At 40.5% G+C, this 20,107-nt stretch overlaps 2 protein-coding genes across 3 annotated transcripts in view; one reads left to right on the top strand and one right to left on the bottom strand.

Moving 5' to 3' along the window:
- Positions 1 to 950, bottom strand: part of WDR70 (WD repeat domain 70) — a 126,127-nt gene extending 125,177 nt beyond the window's left edge. The window contains exons 1-3 of the mRNA XM_069001836.1: positions 888 to 950; positions 735 to 797; positions 533 to 616 (exon numbers count right to left, since the gene is read on the bottom strand). Coding sequence (XP_068857937.1) covers positions 533 to 616; positions 735 to 797; positions 888 to 909 — 169 coding nt within the window. The 5' untranslated portion in view covers positions 910 to 950. The remainder of the gene's footprint in view (positions 1 to 532; positions 617 to 734; positions 798 to 887) is intronic.
- Positions 951 to 5,198: 4,248 nt separating this feature from the next.
- NUP155 (nucleoporin 155) overlaps positions 5,199 to 20,107 on the top strand; it is a 30,078-nt gene continuing 15,169 nt past the window's right edge. The window contains exons 1-17 of one of the 2 annotated variants that reach the window (XM_069001734.1): positions 5,199 to 5,429; positions 6,459 to 6,596; positions 6,915 to 7,011; positions 8,063 to 8,133; positions 8,968 to 9,060; positions 9,822 to 9,988; positions 10,423 to 10,528; positions 11,074 to 11,147; positions 11,453 to 11,544; positions 11,675 to 11,772; positions 11,857 to 12,009; positions 12,297 to 12,397; positions 13,849 to 14,019; positions 15,044 to 15,154; positions 16,027 to 16,121; positions 17,844 to 17,932; positions 19,218 to 19,277. In XM_069001734.1, coding sequence (XP_068857835.1) covers positions 5,294 to 5,429; positions 6,459 to 6,596; positions 6,915 to 7,011; positions 8,063 to 8,133; positions 8,968 to 9,060; positions 9,822 to 9,988; positions 10,423 to 10,528; positions 11,074 to 11,147; positions 11,453 to 11,544; positions 11,675 to 11,772; positions 11,857 to 12,009; positions 12,297 to 12,397; positions 13,849 to 14,019; positions 15,044 to 15,154; positions 16,027 to 16,121; positions 17,844 to 17,932; positions 19,218 to 19,277 — 1,852 coding nt within the window. In that variant the 5' untranslated portion in view covers positions 5,199 to 5,293. The remainder of the gene's footprint in view (positions 5,430 to 6,458; positions 6,597 to 6,914; positions 7,012 to 8,062; positions 8,134 to 8,967; positions 9,061 to 9,821; positions 9,989 to 10,422; positions 10,529 to 11,073; positions 11,148 to 11,452; positions 11,545 to 11,674; positions 11,773 to 11,856; positions 12,010 to 12,296; positions 12,398 to 13,848; positions 14,020 to 15,043; positions 15,155 to 16,026; positions 16,122 to 17,843; positions 17,933 to 19,217; positions 19,278 to 20,107) is intronic. The other variant, XM_069001735.1, reaches the window with a different exon arrangement.

Genomic DNA, 20,107 nt, shown 5'->3' with positions numbered 1-20,107 from the left:
GTTTGGACTGGAGTTTACTTTAGTACAGGCAGGAAAAAATACAATTTCCTACATCTGCCACTCTCAAAACAGCCCCCTCAAAAAGTGCCCACTCCCAGCACAGCAGAAGGCAGAGACACATTTGTAGACTGCTATACAACCTACTACTTGGTCTAAGACACACATTTCTTCTTCACTACTTTGCTGTCTCTAGAATAAAGCTGTCTGTACCAATTTCTCTTCCAAAATAAATACACAGTGAAGTAAAAGAAGAAAGGAAAGAGTTTGTGTGTTTTTCCTGTATCTGCAAGCTGTGCCTCACAACAGGAGCTTTGCAATGCACACTGCTCTAACACCCTCAGACAACATCAGCAGATTAATAACTTAACTGTTCATCAAGGCCCAAGCTGCTTAGGGCTGTCTTCCTTCAACAAAACTGAGTTTCTGTTTTGTTATCTACACAGCCAGCCCAAGACACTCCAGACATCACCCTGAGGGAGCAAGTCAAAACATGCTTTAAAATGCAATAGCAGACTACGCTCGCACTTCTTACCCAAGACTTTCCTGCTCCTCTCCACTGCAGTTCTCCTTGTTTGCTCAAACATAGCTTCGAGGTCGAAAGTTCGAGCCTTCTTCCCTGGAAATGAAGCAAACGGAGACTGAAACACAGGCCCACCTGGGGCTGACAGGCCCCACGGCTTCGGCCCCCGCTCTGCCAGCCAGCTCCCGGCCCCCCCGGCCGCATCGCCACGCACCGAAGCCGGAGAAGCCCATGGTGGCCGCCAGCTCCGGGTCGGGTGTCCCCAGCATCTCTGCGTCTGCAACGAGAGGAGAGAGCAAACCACGGGGGTGAGCGGGGGCCGCGGGTGAGCTGGGCCCGCCTCGGCCCCGGCGTCCCCACCGCTCACCGCCCTCAGCCGCCGGCTCCATGCTGCGCCTGCCCCGGATCCACAACAGCCGCCGGCAGGAAGCGGCTGGGCGGGGACAGCCGGGCTTCCTTCCCAGCGAAGGAACCCGATGGCTTTATGGAGTCGGAATCCGTGCTCCTCGCAGCACCACATAAAACTAAAGCACGTTTCTGCGCGTGTTGTGCAGACGCTCCTTGAGGTATTCCCGGTTCGGTGCCGTGACAAATTCCCTGGGAATCCTCTTCTAGGGACCGACCACCCTCTCAGGGTGAACCTTTTCCTGATGTCCAACCTGAATTTCCCTTGGCAGAGCTTCATTCTGTCTCCTCCTGTCCTGCCGCTGGTCACCAGGGAGAGGAGATCAGCACGTCCCCACTGCTGCCCCCCATGAGGAATGTTTCCACAGCCTGAGGCTTCCCCTCTGCCTTCCCTAAGCTGAACAAGCCAAGTGACTTCAGCATCTTAAATCTTACCTCGAGACACTTCATCATCTTGCCCCCCCTGCTCCTGACACACTCGAACAGTGTGATGTTTTTCTTAAACTGAGGTGCCCAAAACTGCACATAGGACTCGAGATGGGATGTGCAACCCCACAGTACCGCGCAGAATGGAATAGTCACCAGTTCCTTGACTGGGCAGCAGTGCTGTGCCTGATGACCTCCACAACATAATTTGCCCTTTTGGCTGTCACTTTTGGCACACTCTTGACTAATTTTCAACTTGTTATCAACCCAAAAACTCAGATTGCTTTTCATGGAGCTGCAATCCAGCTTCTCATCCTTCAATTTCTCTGTGCAACCATGATTTCCCCGTCCTGTGTGGAGAATCTGTAACTAGTTAGATTTTATATGATTGGTCATTGATCTGCTCTCTGTACAAATCTCTTGTAAGGCTCCTCTGCCATCAAGGGAGTCAACAGCTCCTCTTGGTTTAGTATCATCAAACTTAATTCCTGCAACCAGGTAATTTATAAGAACATTAAAGAGCACTGTCCCTAAAATTGAGCCCTGGGGAACCCCACAGGTGACTAGGCAGTAGCTTCTTAATCTTGAGAAGATAAGAGAATTTCCTCATTTGCTGTTGTGCTGGTTTCACCTGGGGTACAGTTAACCTTCACAGTGGGTATCACAAGGCTATGTTTTGGATTTGTGCTGAACACAGTGATGATTATATAGAGATGTTTCTGTTGTTGCTGGGCAGTGCTTGTACAGAACCAAGGCCTTTTCTGCTTCTCAAACTGCCACAGTGGCAGGGAAATTGGGGGTGCTTGGGAGGCTGGGAGGAGACAAAGACAGAACAGGTGACTCAAACTGGCCAGAGAGATATTCCAGACCATATGACATCATGCTCAGTATATAAATTGGGAGGAAGAAGAAGAGGGAGGGAACATTTGGAGTGATGGTGTTTGTCTTTGAAGTAACCATTATGCATGATGGGATCCAGCTCTGCTGGAGATCACCGAACACCTGCCTGCCCATGGGAAGCAGTGACTTAATTCCCTGTTTTGCTGTGCTTTTGTGTGTGGCTTTTGCTTTCCCTATTATACACCCTTTATCTCAACCCACAAGTTTCCAGCTTTTACCCTTCTCATTCTCTCCCTGATCCTGAGGAGTGGGGTAGTGAATGAGTGGCTGCTTGGGGCTTGGTTGCTGGCTGGGGTTAAACCACAACAGTGATGTAAACCCTGCAGGGTTTGAGGTTTAATTCTATGAATCTTCATTTGGAAAGCAGAGGGTAAGGGTGAATTTCCTTTCTTGTGCCATGTGCCTCTACCTTTAATGAAGCTTTCCAGAATGGATGCTGGATCAGTCGAGGAGCAAAGAGTCAGTGCAGTCTAGGCAGCAAACATCATTTATAAACCAGACCCCTCTGGAAATCTAATTTTCTCCCAGTCCCAAAACTTCCTGTGACATTTTGGGAAAGCCTATGCTGTTCAGGGAGCACACACATCACTTAACAGAGACCCAGCCTCATCAAGTTAAAAATCTGATACAGTCACACTGATGTTTCACCCCAAATTCTGGAAAATCAGCAGCCACATCAGACCAGTGCCATGCAAAGGCAATTTACTCTGCTTTTACATCTTAGCTCTGAACAGAGGCACTGTGCATGCCTTGGGAGTCCTCGTGTTGTCCTGAATGTGAGCTTGTTATCTGGTGTGCAGTTTGCACACCGAGGTGAGGCATTTCTATTCCTGTATTTCAATTTCTATTTCTTTATTCTTGTTTGTGCAGATTAGGAAGCTGAGTGTTAACTCACAAAAGGCTGGCCTCCAAATAATCAAAGTTTACACTATTTATACATTCTAACAAGCAAAGGCATCAGCATTCATCTGTTACAAATTACACAACTTTTTTATTAACTAGTACTCAAACCTCTATTTGCTGGTCGTATACCTTGCTTCTCATGGTTATTAGTCTGCAGGTGCAATTCCTCCAGTTGAGTCTGGCATCTCTTTTGAGTAGGTGGTTAATGGGACATGATCACCCACTCCTGGAATTACCTTTCCACCAGTTACTGCTCAGTCCTGCTGACTTCACTTCTGGTGGTTTTCGTTCAGCCAGCCCATTCACCTTGGGATTGTCTTCTCCTTAAAACAAAAGATTAGCCACGTGTACAATGTTCACAATGCAACTGCCTAATCATAACTGTCCAACCACAGTTACTGATGAACAAACAAAAAAAAAATTCCAAAGTTTGACTCAAACCCCTATTCAAATCTTGAGGGGTCCAGATCAGGAGTGGTCTGATGAAAGCTTGGTTTTGGCTTATACCACTATACACAAAATCACAAGATTGGGTTGGGAAGGACCTCTTGAGATCATCTAGTCCAGGCCCCCTGCCAAGGCAGGGTCACCTGGAGCAGGTGACACAGGAACACATCCAGGAGGGGTTTGAATGTCTCCAGAGAGGGAGACTCCACAACCTCCCCAGCATTATGTTCCAGTGCTGTGCCACCCTCAATGCAAAGAAGTTCTTCCTCATGTTGAGCTTGAACTTCTTGTGTTTTAGTTTATGATCACTGCTCCTCATCCTATCACTGGGCACCTCTGAAAAGAATCTGGCACCATCTTCTTGGCACCTGCCTTTGAGATATTTTTATGCATCAATAAAATCCCCTCTCAGAAAAGGCCCTGTTCTCGCAGGCTTTCCTTGTAAGAGATGTTCCAAATCCCTAATTATTATAATATTGTCATTCTTTCATTCTATTATTTATTTATATAATTAATTCATTTCTATTTATTAGAATCATTATAAATACTATATTCTATTAGTATATATAATTATTACATACATTATATATCTTACATGTGTAAAATATATATTATACCATATTTTTTTCTTGTATGAGAATAATTATTTTCATATTTTTATTATTATTATTACTACTACTACTGCCTTTGCTGAACCCTCCCCAGTAGCTGCTTGTCTTTCTTGAATTTTCTTTCCAAATCTGCATGTCTGCACTACTTTGTGCACTCCACACTACCACATCAGGCTGGCAGCAAATAAACACTGAATTATTTAGGTTGGAAAAGATCTCCGAGATCTATATGATCCAATATATATACGATATATGTGTGATCCTAGACCCTGTCTCTGAGCGGGCTGTCACCGGGGCCCAACCAGAGCTACCGTGCCCGCAGAGCAGGCAGGTGGGCAGGGAGCTGCCCAGGGCCACACAGGACAGGAGCCGCTTCCCACTGCTCCCCTTGGGGCCGCCTTGTGCCTTTGAGGGGCTGCACAGCAGACTACGCCTGTCCCTCAGGCGGCCCTGAGGACGCCTCGGTGACGCACCGCAGGCCCAGCCCGCCTGTTAGAGCGTATCACAGGATGTGTCAGGTCGGAATGGCCACAGTGGGTCACCTGGTCCAGCCCCCGGCTTAAGCAGGGCCATCCCAGAGCACGTGGTATATAGGGTTGTGTCCAAACAAACGGGATAGCTCTAGAGAGGGAGACTCCACAGCCTCTCTGGGAAATCTGCTCCAGTGCTCGGTCACCTGCACATTAAAGCTCTTCCTCATGTTCACGTGGAACTTGTTGTGCATTAGTTTCTGCCCACTGCCTCTTCCTCAACACCACTGAGGAGAGCCTGCTCCATCCTTTCGGCACTCGCTCGCCCCCCTTAGATATTTAAGCACATCGATGAGGCCCCCTCTTACTGAGCTCTTCCACTCATCCCCTCCGGCAGCGACCACCTCCCCGCTCCGGAGCCGCCGCCCAAGCCCGGCCGCCTTTTCCCCGCCCCCCTCCCTTCCGCTGCCCCCTTTCCCGCCGCCGGAAGCGGCCTGGCGCGCGGGGCCTGCCGGGATTGGGCGGGCGGTGGAGCGGCGGGAGCGCGGCCCCGCCATCGCCGTGTCGCTGCTGTCGTTCTCTCGTTCTGCCGTTCTGTCGCTGCCGTCGTGATGCCCGCAGCCATGAGCCCCGCCGCGCCGACCGCCCAAGAGGCGCTGGAGAACGCGGGCCGCATCATCGACCGGCAGATCCAGGACGACCGCTGCTACCCGGACTTATCGGAGCTGCTGGCGGTGCCGGCGCCCGGTGAGTGATCCTGTGGCTCGCGGTCCCTGTGGCCCCGGGCCCCGCCGCGGGGCGGCCTCGGCCGGCGCGGCCCGGCCGGCCACGCTTGCGGGCTGTGGGCCCTGCTCGGGGACTGGGGCCGGGTGTGAGGAGGCGTCTCGGTCGCGGAGTGGTGCATGGGCCGTACAGTGTCCGCTTCAGTGCGAGGATCAGAGTTGTGGGTGTGAGCAGTGCAGGAGGACTGGGCTTAAAGTGCCTCATGTTCCTGTAAAAGGTGAAGAAAACGGCCCTAGTTTTAGGTTCTTCCTATTGGGAGGTTCCGTGCAAAATGCTCTTATGGTAACCAAGTGCCCACCACCACGCCTAAGGTCCAAGCAGCCTGGAAAGCTCTCTTAAGCTTCTTTGGCTTTTGTTTTGTTTTTTTTTTTTTTGTCAGCAGTTTTGTGCCACACTTATGATATAAGGTGTACTTTCTGCCATCAGATATTTGTTCTCCATAACACGTGGAGGCAGCATTTCTTTCTCCATTAGTGCCGAGTGCCTGGCAGAGTGTGCTCTGAAGAGACATTCTAGTCATATATATGGAAAGGTGGCTGGATGCAAACAAAGAGTATCTGTGTTCTGTTGTGCAGTGATGTGCATGGCCACACTGTAACTGCTCTGGCAGCGTCGTGGATACACAGCACATAAAACAGTGGATGTATGTGGGTGTTTTAAGTCGGTACTGGAAGTACAGTCAGCTTTTCTAGGTGAAGGAATATGCTCCTGGCTTGTTCATGTGAATGTCTGGCCATACAATGAAAAAAGCACTGGAGGGTGTAACAGAAAAAAGGGGGTAAAGAGTAGGCTGGGGTCCAGGTGAGTTGTAGTAAGAGTTTTTTTGCAAATCTGTTTGCTCTTACCTGATTTGAGACTTCAATATATTGTTTATGGTTTTACTCCTACAGAAACATTTGTCCACACATATCTTTTGAGTAGTGATACTTACATGTTTAAAGTTTCTGCAGCATCAAGCATCAAGACTTTTTTTGTTGTTGCTCTTTCTTGCAGGTAGCCCTACTGTATCTGGTATGTCAGATATGGATTATCCTTTACAAGGACCAGGTATGCTGTCAATACCCAATCTTCCAGAAATCAGCTCAGTCCGCCGAGTCCCACTTCCGCCAGAGCTAGTGGAGCAGTTTGGACGTATCCTTATGAAAATATATGTCATAGATTGTGTAAGAAATAATATTAGAAACAAACTTCTTGCCTCCATATTTTTCTTCCCCAGTCTTCTTGTCAGACTTCCAGCAAAAAAGTTTAATGTTGTTCAGGTTCTCTTACTAACACTCTTAAGTGGTAACAAGGTATTTGTGTAGAGTTGTTGGTGGAATTGATTTCTATATGAAGAATTTTCAAGTATACAGTTTGTGTAGCATATTAATGATTTTTTTAAATGCTCCGAAGAAGACCTTGCCTTTGCTACCCAAAATGCATTTAATCCTTACATCAGCAGTGCTTCAGATATGCAGTGCAACTGTATGATGGGAGTATTTCCAGAGATCAGCAGAGCTTGGCTGACCATTGACAGTGACATCTTTATGTGGAACTATGAAGATGGGTATGTAGAGAATGCATTCCTGATGTTGTTTTATTGGTATTGTACCAGAATTAAGCAACTGCAGCAGGGGAAGATTGTTTACTGGCAGCATAGAGATGTGCTGTTCAGTTTCACTGATCTTAATTTCTTTCAGGTTTTACTAAAACTTTTGAATACTAAGTATTTAAGGATGTGTAAGAGTTAGTAATATTGCTGCCAAATCATCTGCAGGTGAGAGAAAGGAAAATGTTTTTGCTTCTGGTTAGACTTTGCTAATATTCTAAAGTTACTGCTGTACTAACGCAGAGGCTTTGCTTGTGCTGAAAAGGTAGATACAAATTATGCTAATTGCCTAACTTTTATAGATTCAGTAAGTACTGAGATGTGTGTAGAGTGACCAATCATTCCCACAATGGTGAGTAATAGGGCATTAGTATTTTGAAGTATTGTAATTGAAGCTCTCCATCCTTGCTTATTTTGTAGATGGGTAAAACTGAAAATAAGTTCATTCGATTCAGAAGTGGCTTTGATAAATTTATAGTTTGCATGTTTGTTTCTTTATTTGCCCCCATAGTAAGCATTTGTGTAGTAAGAATTGCTTTGTACATATTGTTGCATTTCCAAAAACGCATGAAGTTCAGATTAGCTACTATCTATACATTTACATTGTGTCAGAGTGTATTAAATACATTTCCCAAAGAAAACAGTGCTTCATGGTGTGGGGAGGTAGTTGGGAATTTTTGCTTCAGATAATTTTCATGGGAGGAAAAACCCCCATGTGATTTCCTTCTTTTGACATTAATCAGTATTGCAGATGCTGCACTGTGTAATTCAGAGCAGACTATATGAATTAACAAAATCCAAAAAAAAACCGCAGTTGGATTTCAGGTTTGAAACTCAACTATAGGAGCTGCAAGCAGCTCTAATGACCTGCTTTCACTGAAAGATGTAGATGGCTTCAGAGTGTTACAAAAATATTAATAATTTTAAATATACATTGATTTTATTTCCTATGTTATTATGTAATGCTATATGAAAAATTTCATGCAGTTTTTTGTTTATTTATTGACAGAGGGGATCTGGCTTATTTTGATGGCCTCAGTGAAACTATTCTTGCAGTGGGCCTTGTAAAGCCAAAGGCAGGTAAGGAATGTCATGACAGAGATTAGAATTGGGCAGTACTGAACCCTCTGTGTATTTTTTTTAGTCTTTATATATATATATATCTGCATTAATATTTTATATAAATGTTACAATTAAAATACAAAGTAATATAAAACCTAAAAGATGTTCTGTGTTTTATATATGGGTAGATATTAACATGCATGTGTGTTTAATGCATGGATGCGTCACTTGGTGCTATGGTTTAGTTGACATGGTAGCATTCTGTTTCAAGATTGGATTCTGTGGTCCTGGAGGTCTTTTCCAGCCTCAGTGATCTATGATATGTGAAAATCTGTGTTTTGTGTATGTGTATATATGTACGCACAGGATATATGAGTTTGTTTTGATTCCAGAAACATGAAATTAATTACAAGCCAAAAATAATGTGTAGTATAACAATTATTTACACTGATAAGCTTGCATTTTTTTCCACATCATGCTTTAACATTTGTGCATTTATAAATTTACATATTCAGGTGATAGTTTCCATGAGATTCTGGTTTATAGCCCTCACAGTTATTTCAGTATCTACTGCTTAGATAACATTAAAGTCAAAGTTGAACTGGCAAGTGAGTTGAGTTTAAAAGAAGCATGTTGGTAAAAAAAAGTCATTTAAAATATCCTGTATTTAATGAAATGGAAGTTGAGCTGCTGGCTGATACTCCTTTCTAATTCTAGAATTTCACAGATCATTAGGCTTTACAAGTGACTTCTCTGTCTAATCAGTTGATGTGGCTTTCCAATGGATTTATTTGCTAACATCATTCTGATCCGAGAAGCAGGGTGCAAACTAAAATTTCTTTTTTTATTTAGGTATCTTCCAGCCTCATGTACGACATTTACTTGTTCTGGCTACTCCTGTGGATATTGTGATTTTAGGGCTTCATTGTTCTAATATACAGTCAGGTAATTCTCTCTTCTCCCCTTATTCCCAGTTGTGTATTAACAAATACACATCAGTTTTATTAGTAGGCACTCAAAATATTAAAAAAAATCCCCATGTGCCAAGTGCCTTTCTAGTTTTTAAATCTTTAAACCATGTTACAAGCAGGGAAGATAATTTTTATGGTGTGCACACTTGCTGGATCATGGACTCCATGAGAAGCATTGAGTTTTATTACTTGCTGATTTAATGTAAAAAGAGCTTTTGAAACAGGTGCTCCTGTTAATTAAACAGCATGTTGGAGAGAGAGAGAAGACAGGAACATGAATCTTGAAACTGGTGAATAGAGTTCATTAACTTCATTGGCATTTCTACTCCAACCACAAAAATTGAGAACCTGATAACATGTTTTTATGCCGTGTATACTAAGCGAAAAAAATGTTTGGTGAGAGTATGAGAATTATACTACTTTTTTTTTTTTTAATAATATGTCGGTGTGAAAGAGAAAACAAGTAGAAACCTGTTTTGGACTTGCTGTGATTTGGAGGAGAGAACAGTCTACAGAAATTAAAAACAATGCATTTCCTTCCTTGGAAACCTATGTAGAATGGATTTGTTACTCTGCAGTTCACACTGGACAAAAGCTGTTCCAGAATGTATTCAGTAACTATGAAATTTGCTGTAATTTTTTCTGGTTTCTGAAATGTTTCTTATCACAGACCTGTAATATTTATTAAAATAGCTTAAAAACTAAAGAGGATTTATGTTTGTTTGTTTATTGAAGGTACTGGATCGCTCAATGACAGCATGTCTGGAGGAATGCAGCTGCTACCAGATCCTCTGTATTCGCTCCCTACTGACAACACCTACATCCTGGCAATCACTTCTAGTGATAATGGGCGGATCTTTTTGGCAGGAAAAGATGGCTGCTTATATGAAGTAGCATACCAGGTGACTGTGGGTTTTACACACAGGTTTTTTTTCATTATTTCACTGTTGTGGGATCTCAGCAATAATAGTTCTAAATCATGCCAGGTCTTTTTACTTCTATAATTGTGTTGCATGGCTTGGTTGCACAACAGCTTAGGGTAGATGCATTTTCTTTGAAGAAGTAGTAATTATGTGAGGAATAGCAGTGCAGTTTTGGTGAACTTAAAAAATTCAAATTGTGACATCTGCACACTTTTTTAATGCAAATTTTTCCTTTTAATTATCAGTGTTTTCTTTCCATCGAATAATGCATACTTGTTCAGTTAAGTCAATAGTTTGTGGTTAGATCTTTACTTGTTTTCATGCTTGTCCTTTTAATGACTTTTTTAATATCACATCTAGTTTGGATTTTGTTTTGCTTTTTCTTTCAATGCTGTATTTCTTTTAAATTGTAGGCTGAAGCAGGCTGGTTTAGCCAGCGCTGTAGAAAAATTAATCATTCAAAGAGCGCGCTGTCTTTTCTTATTCCTTCATTGCTACAATTCACATTCTCAGAGGATGGTAAGTACTGATGTTAAAGAATTAGCCAATAACTTAATGTAAAGTTTTAAAATAATACTACCAAGAAGTCAGTCTGAATATTTTGCTTACTCAGCATTTAGTTATTGTTAGTGATACTTACAGTGGTTGATTATTATAACAGAGCGGCACAAATTGTGCGTCTAATTCAGGATATAGATAGCAAAGCCTGAAAAAATTGACATTTCTGACTAAAGTTAGTTATCTGTAGCAAAAAATTAATATGTGTTTAGTGGGATCAACATGAACATGGAAAATCTGTAAGTGGATAATCTTACCCTCTTTCACTGCTTAGTGAAAAATTATTTTGAAACTATACAGTTTTTTGCTCTGGGGTTTTGTTGTTTGTTTACTAGCAGTTGTGTTAGTTGATTGCTGTTTTAAATCACTTACATCAGCAGTCTTGTTTGAACAAAACTGCAGGTTTTTTAACTTAAAATTCATTATTTTTTAGGTATTCTGTCCTAAACTTGCCTTTTCAAGTCCAGTGTTGATTGCTGGTTCTTCTTTTTTTCTCCCCTCTCCAGATCCTGTAGTTCAAATCGCCATTGACAACTCTCGAAATATCTTGTACACCCGCTCAGAAAAAGGCGTCCTGCAAGTATGTGACTTCTTATGACTCTTTGGTCTGTTACTAATGTGTGTAATAATGTACAGATATGTTCATAAGTTTACCTCAATACCTGAGAATTCTCTGTAGCTGTGTCAGGCCCTTATTCCTGTTTATCTTCTTGTAGCAATGTGTGTGCTGAAGACTTGAAATACTTTTTTTCTGAGGAAAGAGTAGCCTCAATTCTATGGAAACATCAGTACGAAATAAAAACGCAGCTTGAGTTGCTTCTTGATAGGTGGGGCTGCATTTATTAATTCATTCATAAATCACTAAGTTGTGTTATTGAATTGCAGGTTTATGATTTGGGGCAAGATGGTCAAGGAATGACCAGGGTTACTTCTCTTTCACAAAATGCTATAGTTTCTGCTGCAGGGAGCATTGCCAGGTATGTTCATGACAATTACAGTATTAGAGGCTTCCTTTAAGGCCAATAGTTTCACAATACAGTTTTGAATAATGTTTATCTATTTCTTTGAATTAAAAGTGTGTTGGGTTTTTTTTGTTTTATTTTTCAGAACAATTGATCGTTCTGTATTTAAGCCTATTGTTCAAATAGCAGTGATTGAAAATTCTGAATCCATAGACTGTCAACTACTAGCAATCACACATGCAGGTAAAAAAGCAGTGCTACCACCCCTCTATTTAAACTGATAAATGATATCTGCACAGTTTGTGATTTTTTTCGTCTTTTGTTCAGGTGTCCGACTGTATTTTAGTACTTCACAATTTAAACATCCAACAGCTCGTCCTTCCATGTTAACTTTGGTTCATGTCCGTTTGCCACCTGGATTTTCAGCTTCTTCAAACGTAGAGAAGCCTGCAAAGGTTCACAGAGCTCTTTACAGCAAAGGTAAGCAGTGGAACATGGCTCAGATGAGATTATTTTTTGTGTGTAACAGTCATTATTACATTGATCTGCATAAACATCAGTTTTAACTTTTAGATGGCAAATGGTGTTGAAAGTGACCTTTTGAAGAACCATATGACATACACACCCAGGAGATATTATTTGCTATTCAGATCTTATGATAATGACTGAAAGATTGAGTTTTGCTAATTTAGGAATGAATTAATGAGTTTGCATTTAATGCGTGATGATTGCTTCTAATAAGGACTTACTATTGCTTTTCTTGCTAGGGGTCCTGCTGATGGCAGCTTCAGAAAATGAAGATAATGATATCCTGTGGTGTGTCAATCATGATTCTTTCCCTTTTCAAAAGCCAATGGTGGAAACACAGGTATAAAGGAAACTTCTGTATGATTTTGATGAAATCTAGCTATTATGTTTTCTTTCCTAATATCAGATGCCCAAATAATACTGTCTGCAAGAAATAAGTAGATCTCAGAAAACTTCATGAAGAGTTTGGAAACTCTCACAAAGCTGAATGAGTCTCTCTTAGTAGGGATCCCTAGTTAAAACATACTTGTCTAGCTTGATGCAAGCTAAACGTCAAAAACAATTGCTTCAACTTCTAAGATTTGACTTCTAATTAATGTATTTGAGAATACTGTTGTCTGTAGCAATGCTGCATATTGTGCACAAGCACAGAAAAACATGGTCCTTAGTGCATAATGGTGTTTCTTGATGAGGATAAAATTTGATAAAGATTGTTTAAAATGTAGATGCTAGAAACTTGGGGATTCCTTATTTAAACTTATATGCTATGTCTTCATTCAAATCCACACATGGTTAATCTCCTTATTTTTTCATGAGAAGGGGTTCTGACTTTTGTTTTCCTGATTGTTACATAAGTGTGTTTGTAATAGGGGTTTGGAGGGGGTTAGTTGCCTTATGTGTCAGTTCAGAGAAAACACGTATTTCGTCTCTGAAAGAAGTTTCAAGTCTCCTGCTGAAGTAGGGGAGTGACATCTCAAAAATAGTGTTACTGAAGGAGTTGCAGTGAATGGAGGGGCTGTATAAGCTAAAAAGCTTCAAAGTCAGGTTTTGATTTATCTGCTGTTTTAACTAATAACTTAAAAAGGAACTTGATAGTTGCTTCAGATCTCTTCCCTGCAAAAACTTACACATAAATATCCCAAGTGCCAGCCTCTTTTTTCTCAAGGCATTTGGCAGTAACAGCTGGGTTTCCCAAATAAAACTGCAGCGTGTTGTTGAGCAGCAGTTCTTCCTTGTTAGCTTACATAGTTTTATGGAATGTCTTCACAAGTGTGTGTCTCTTCCTGACCTTCTATATTTGAAGTACTACTGCCAGCTGTGAAAGTTTTGTAAACTTTAGTGATTCAGTTGCAGCTTTTCTTGATTCTTTTAGAATTCATTTAAATTCAGGATGCCTAAGGTACTTACCTCTGATATGGTTAGTAGATGGTTGCTGTTTATATTGTAGCAGCCTTACTTTGCAAGTTGTTTTCAAACAACTATAGTTGTAAAACAGCTATTACATAAACAATTGTTACATGATGTTACTAAATATTTTACTATCCCCGTGCCCCAAAAGAAGCAATATATTATTCCCTTTCTCCTAAAAGCAGCAGTGTATATATAGCTGTAAATTTGATGGTAACTTTCTGTTGGACAGTACAAGAACTTGCTTATTTTCTTTGAGTTTTCTTATGTGAAAAGCAGATTCTATTCTGTGTAATTTTAAGCAGTAAATAGTAAAATATTACCATGGATGTGCAAAGCCCATGTCTGTGACCAAGCTTTGGATAATATCTATCTGTTCTTCAGATGACAACCCGTGTTGATGGACATTCCTGGGCTCTTTCTGCTATTGATGAATTTAAAGTTCAAAAGATTGTAACACCACTAAATAAAGATGTTATTCCCATTACTGATTCACCTGTTGTTGTGCAGCAACACATGCTGCCACCTAAGAAGTTTGTTCTGCTTTCAGCCCAGGTGAGTATTACTTTTCTTGGTACAGGTAATCAGAAGAACAAGTATAAAATTGGACAACTCATCTAAACCTGTACATGATTCATTTTAGATACGTTTTAAGAATTACATTGTGAACATGAATCGGAATAAGGAAGAAGATTGCTGAAACTATCTGTACCTATTTTAAATTTAGTCCAAGTTCTTAGACCAATTTCTCTTATACAGTATATCAATAGTATTTGTTGCTCTCCAGAAACACTTGCAGATACAAATCATCTGGAAAGTGTTTTCAGCTTCAGTTATGCTCTTGATTATATAAAATTGAAACAGTCACTGTCTGTCCAGAAAATACAGTTCAAGTAAATATTGTTGGCAATTGAAATTTGAATTAATAATTTCTTATTTGTCATAGAAAAAGTCCCAAAAAGGGTTTTTTGAGTGGGTTTTAAAAAACAAACCCACAAAGAGAAAGAAATGAACTTTCCTACTTTTCTGATTACATTTAGCAATATTTTAGGCACTCAATATCTTGACCAATAGGCTATTTAAAACAAGAAGTGTTTAAATATTAATGTCTTGCAAACTCTAGACCTGCAAGCTGCATTTGTTTAATAGGAGCTGTTTTGTTGAGGACATTAATTGGGTCCTTTCCAGTAGTTAGTTTGAATGCAGGGAAGGTGATTATTGTGAAGTCTTCCCATGCCTTGAATTCTTTGAGCATTTTTCTTCCAGGCAGTTTTGCAAGATACACAGAGCCTTTCTTTTCTACATATACTTTGTATATGCTTATATTCTATCCTTTGTGTTAGGGTAAGAACAGTAAAATTAACTCAGTTTATGGAGAGTTTATAGTCATTGCAGTACTTTATCTTTCATAGACTCACTAGTGAATGGTAGCTGGGCTTTGGGCACCAGGTGCGTTTTGTTCCAACGGTGCAACAGTGGAAAACTCAAAATGCTAAAGATAAACATCATGGAGATGAATGTGTTGGGGTGAAACGCAGTAAAGACCACTTTATTCTCACTTGCTTTGCCTTACTTTTAGGGAAGCTTTATGTTTCATAAACTCAGACCTGTTGATCAGCTGCGTCATCTGCTTGTGAGCAATACAGGTGGAGATGGAGAAGAGATTGAGAGATTTTTTAAGTTGCATCAGGTAAGCTTTTGATGCATTATGAAAAGTGGAAGATTTGGAGTCCTTTCGTTGTTGCTGCAATCTTCTGGTCAACATTTCATTTGCCAGTTAAAGCGATAATTTTTTCTATTGTCTACATATAGCTAAATTGTATAGAGAAATAATTTCTCATTTTATGGTATCTAAAAACAAACTTGTAGTTCACTTCCCCTGAAATTCCTGTACATCTTGTATGCAGAAGTCTAGTGCAGTTCTTAGTTTAGAAAGAGGTTCATCTGAGAGCAGGAGAGGAAGAGTTTCTCAAAAAGCTGGATTCCAATCACTGCAAGGGGTTTTTATATTTTGAAGGCCAGGAGAAATGTGTATAATTGGTCTGGGTATTTTTTTTTATTAGCAGCTGTTTTTCTTTAAGGTAAACAACAAACAAGCAGAAATTTGGTTAGATTTTAATATGACTAGTATTGTGTAGTATCTATAGTGAGTGTTCATTGTAATAATCTATTTTCTTGTGCATGGATAGGACATAATTGATATGTTACTAGAATATGCAAACACTGATTTGTGCAGGTGTTTTTTCTTGAAACACAATGGTAATTTATGTTCTTATAGAAATTGCATGAATCTTACTCAAGTGTCAGACATGGAGATTGTTCTATACAAGGAATAGCACTGAGGTTGCAAAAACTGTATAGCTAAAATTTACCTGATACAGAGGATTGGCTTGCTAGGATTCACTTCTTGTCTGTAATGGGAAAGAGCCGATTTCCCTGGCTTCTAAATAAAATTTTGCAGGAAGTATTTACTGTTTTAGTTACTGAGGAATATAACTTCTATGCTTTTATTTATCACCTATTTGAGGTAAGGCAACACACTGACAGTGTAATATGCTCTAGGAGGATCAGGCCTGTGCCACTTGCCTTATTTTGGCCTGTTCTAATGCTGCCTATGATAGAGAAGTATCTGCCTGGGCTACTCGAGCATTCTTCAGGTAAGTTTCAATTCTGTGTGTCATTCTGAATATTATGCTCAGAATCACCACAGCATTAAACATTTCTACAGACTTTTTAGCCTGCTGCCAGTTCAGGGCCTGGTGACTTTTGGTTTTAGGTGTTCATATTTTGGTGGCGGTGGTGGTTTTGGGTTTTGTGAGGTGTTTTTTTGTTGGTTGGTTGGTTGCTTCGGCTGTAGTTGCTGTTTAGTTTTGTTTGTTTTTTCCAGTACAATTTGAGTGACGAAGTATGAGCTTCCACTCTGGAGGATTAAATTGCAATCTGTATGTCTTAAGTACTGCATATCCTTGGTGTGGTGTATTGTCATTGGCTGCCTTAATGAAGTTGGTATATGCAGGAAGTTACAAAATGGTTTGGGTTGGAAGGGACCTTAAAGATCATCTAGTTTCAAACATCCTGCTGTGGGGAGGCATGCCACCCACTAGATCATGTTGCTGTAGGCCCCATCCATCCTGGCCTTGAATACTTTTAATATGAATGCAATATCTTCAACTTCTTTGGCCAGCCTCTTCCAGTGCCTCACCTACCTCACAGTAAAGAATTTTTTCCTAATACCTAACCTAAATCTCTTTGATCTTTTCGTTTAAAACTGTTCCTCCTTGTCCTATCACTATCTGCTCTTGTGAAAAGTTGGTCTTCACTGATTTTTATAAGGCGTCCTTTAAGTCCTGGAACATGCTATAAGTTCTCCCGAGAGTCTTCTCATCTCCCAGCTGAACAACCCCAGCTCTCAATCTGTCTTCATAGCAGAGCTGCTCCAACACACTGATGGTCTTCATGGCCTCCTCTGGACCTGTTACAGCAGGTCCAAACTCTTTCTTGTAGCGAGGACCCCAGAGCTGGATGCAGTGAGGGTGTGCAGGTGGGGTGTCACAAGGACAGACTGTAAGAGAAGAATCACTTTCCTCAACCTGCTGACCATTCCTCTTTTGATGCAGCCAAGGATAGTGTTGGCTTTTTTGGCAGTCTGTTGGTTTATTTCCAGCTCTTTATCCATGAGAACCCAAAGTGTTTCTCCACAGGACTGCCCTCAGTGAGTTCTTCCCCCAATGTGTGCTGTGTCTGGGATTGCCCCAACTCAGGTGTAGCACCTTGCACTTGGCCTTGCTGAACCTCACAAGGTTCTTTTGACCCTATATTGTGGGTCTCTTCGCTGTCCTCGCAGGAAGAGAAAACAGGTTTTGGTAAGATATGGCTGTTGAGAGTGATGATAAAATGTGCAGCTTGGAGTGTTATGTTCCCAAAAACCTTTTTCCTTGCCAAAACTTGTGCAGGTGTTAAAGTCAGTCAGCTGTTTTCAGTAGGTTGTGAACAGTTGCTCTTTATTAAACTCAATTTCATCACAAAATCTGAGACCAAATGTGGATGATAACTCTGGAGTTAGCAAGGGAAGACATAGCAAAGTGCTCATGTAACACTATAGGATAGACATGAATAGAAATTACATGTGGAAGGTAGAAGGACAGCCGTGAGTCATCTCAACTGTGCCTTTTTTTCCACTTCCCTGTAGTAGCAAACCTTGAAAAGATACTAAAGCATAAGCCTGACTTTGAAATTGGTAAATTTCTCTTTAAAACTACACTGGGATTTTATTCCCCATTTTAGAAGAACCACAAAACTTCTGTTAGTTCTCAAAGGCATGAAAATTAAATGGGCTGTGCATGACATGTTGAGAATTTTTGGTTTTGCAAAAACTTTAGGTATGGTGGAGAAGCACAAATGAGATTTCCATCAGCTCTGCCTCCTCCCAGCAACGTTGGACCTATTTTGGGTTCTCCTGTTTCTGCAGGTATGTAGCAAGCATTTCATAGTTTTGGACAGGTTTTTTTCCCTTGAATATGTTGTGTTTTGTCTTCTCATAAGTACTTGTGTTCTTTTTGTGTGAAATAGACTGGGTTTTTTTCACTTACTGGGTAGTTAATGACAAAAGCTTTTTCCATTTCTCTTGAGTGATTTTTGGATTTGGTGAGGAGGTCTTGTTATCTGAAATTAAGTGTCCATGTTGCATATACTCTGTTAAGACACTGTGAAGAAAGTATACATTTGATATTTCCAGAGTCATTTCAGCTGCCAGAGAACAACTTATCAATAGTATATTTTAGACTTCACAAAGCTTAGTTGGTTGCTGTGTAGCTATAACAGTATCTTCCTACAGTGTCATTGTCATACCTCTACAGATACTGCTTATGAGAGGGAAGAAGAAATTTGATCAAGAAATGAGCTAGTCATTTGGAATGACTTCTCCCTTTAAAAGCACTGTCTTTAGCATTTGGTTTCTGCTTCAGTCTTCAGTGCCACCTACAAAGGACAAAATGCTTATTGTTTCTCCTCAGAATTTGATGCTTCTTGGAGTGGAGGCCTTTTTGAATTCTCAGATTCACTTACACTTCTGCAGTTGCTGTCCCTTCATATGTGTTACTCAATTCCATATTTGAAGGGTTTCTGAAAAAGAAAGTCATAATGATGAATTTGAAACTGATTGAAATACTGAATTAGTTACTATTTTTTGTCAATAATTCATTTATGTATAAGATCCTCTACCTTTATCTGACATGTGGCATTTGATTTTACACAACGGACTTGGGAAATAAACTTGTTTGCCTGGAATTCAAAGAAATTCAATTTTACTACCATATTTTGATGCATATCCAAATTCCTAAGTATTGGAGAAAAATGTGCTGAACTAGGATGAAGTTTAGGAAAAGCAGTTGACCCTGTTTTTCAGAATTCTTAACTACTACTAAAACACTAAGAACAGTGGCTAGTTTTAATGAATCAGTGTCATCTTTCCAACCCTTATGGTGTGGAACAGTAACAGTATGGGCAAGAGCTGAGGAAAGGCGTAAGTATGTAAGATTAAGTCTGAGTTGGAGAGAATAGCAGCTGTGGGAAGAACAGGTACTAGTAGCAGACTAAGAATGAAGTTAAGTTGTGGGGGAAATAACAGGAAGCCGTATAGTCAACAAGGGGACTAATTTTAGAAGTAAATGTACTTTTCCCAAGTCAAAATGTTTGCATATTTTTGTCGTTCTTTCAAACCTAGTATCAAAGCAGATGTTTCCATTTTGCTTCAGTAACAGGTCCAGGTGGAAGATGGCACCATTCTTCTTCTACTTTCTCGGTTTGCTCAAAGGGTAGAGAACTGTCATGTGAAATTAAGATTCTGATATTGTGGATGTCCCATGTGGTGGGTCAGACACTGCTAACAGAAATTCATTAAACCACCTCATAATTTTGCATGTGAAACCACATTACAATAATGTTAGCATTAAAAGGCCAGGTGCCTTTAACTTATTTCCATCATTTTCCCACTGTTCAAAGTCTAGTCATGCATTTGCATGCTGCTTTTCTGCGAGTTTGTGCTTTGCTTGGTACACAAGACCGTGTGCTCTTGAGAATGCATTGGCACTGTGTTATCCTATGTGCTGTTGTGTATTGCCAAGTTGAGAGAACTGTAGGGAATTAGGCAAGAACTGATTCTTTGATAGAAGCCAAATTTTCAGAGTGCCTATTTTCTTGCCTTTTCTGTGATACATCATCTTGCTTCCTAATGGTATGTAGACATTTTTGTAGATGACCACACATGTTCCTGATATTTTGAGGTTGTAAGTTAGATATTCAGACTTAATTTTCAGGAGGAGATTGAGTATTCATGACTGAACATGAGGCTGTGGACAGTCTCAGACTAAGTGTTTTGAGTTAGCAGTGTTGCTGTGGTGTTTGTCCATCTTCCCCATGTAAAAATAAAAGGTAATATTACCAGTGTTCAGCATTCAGAAGGTGAGTGTGAGAAATGAGACAACTCTTAGTTAAAAATTAAAACAATTTATTAAAAATGGAAAAATTGAAAAATTGCAAAAATTAGCAAAATATAAAAATTTGGGATCCTATGGCTCGGTAGATGGTATGCCCCAGGAGCGCAGGGATTTTAGATCTTCTAGCTGAAACAGCACTAGACCTCAGG

Source organism: Aphelocoma coerulescens, assembly GCF_041296385.1.
Source record: "Aphelocoma coerulescens isolate FSJ_1873_10779 chromosome Z unlocalized genomic scaffold, UR_Acoe_1.0 ChrZ, whole genome shotgun sequence".
NCBI classification, from domain to species: Eukaryota; Metazoa; Chordata; class Aves; order Passeriformes; family Corvidae; genus Aphelocoma; species Aphelocoma coerulescens.
Note: the sequence above shows the minus strand (reverse complement) of the source record. Positions and strands in the feature narration are given on the sequence as shown.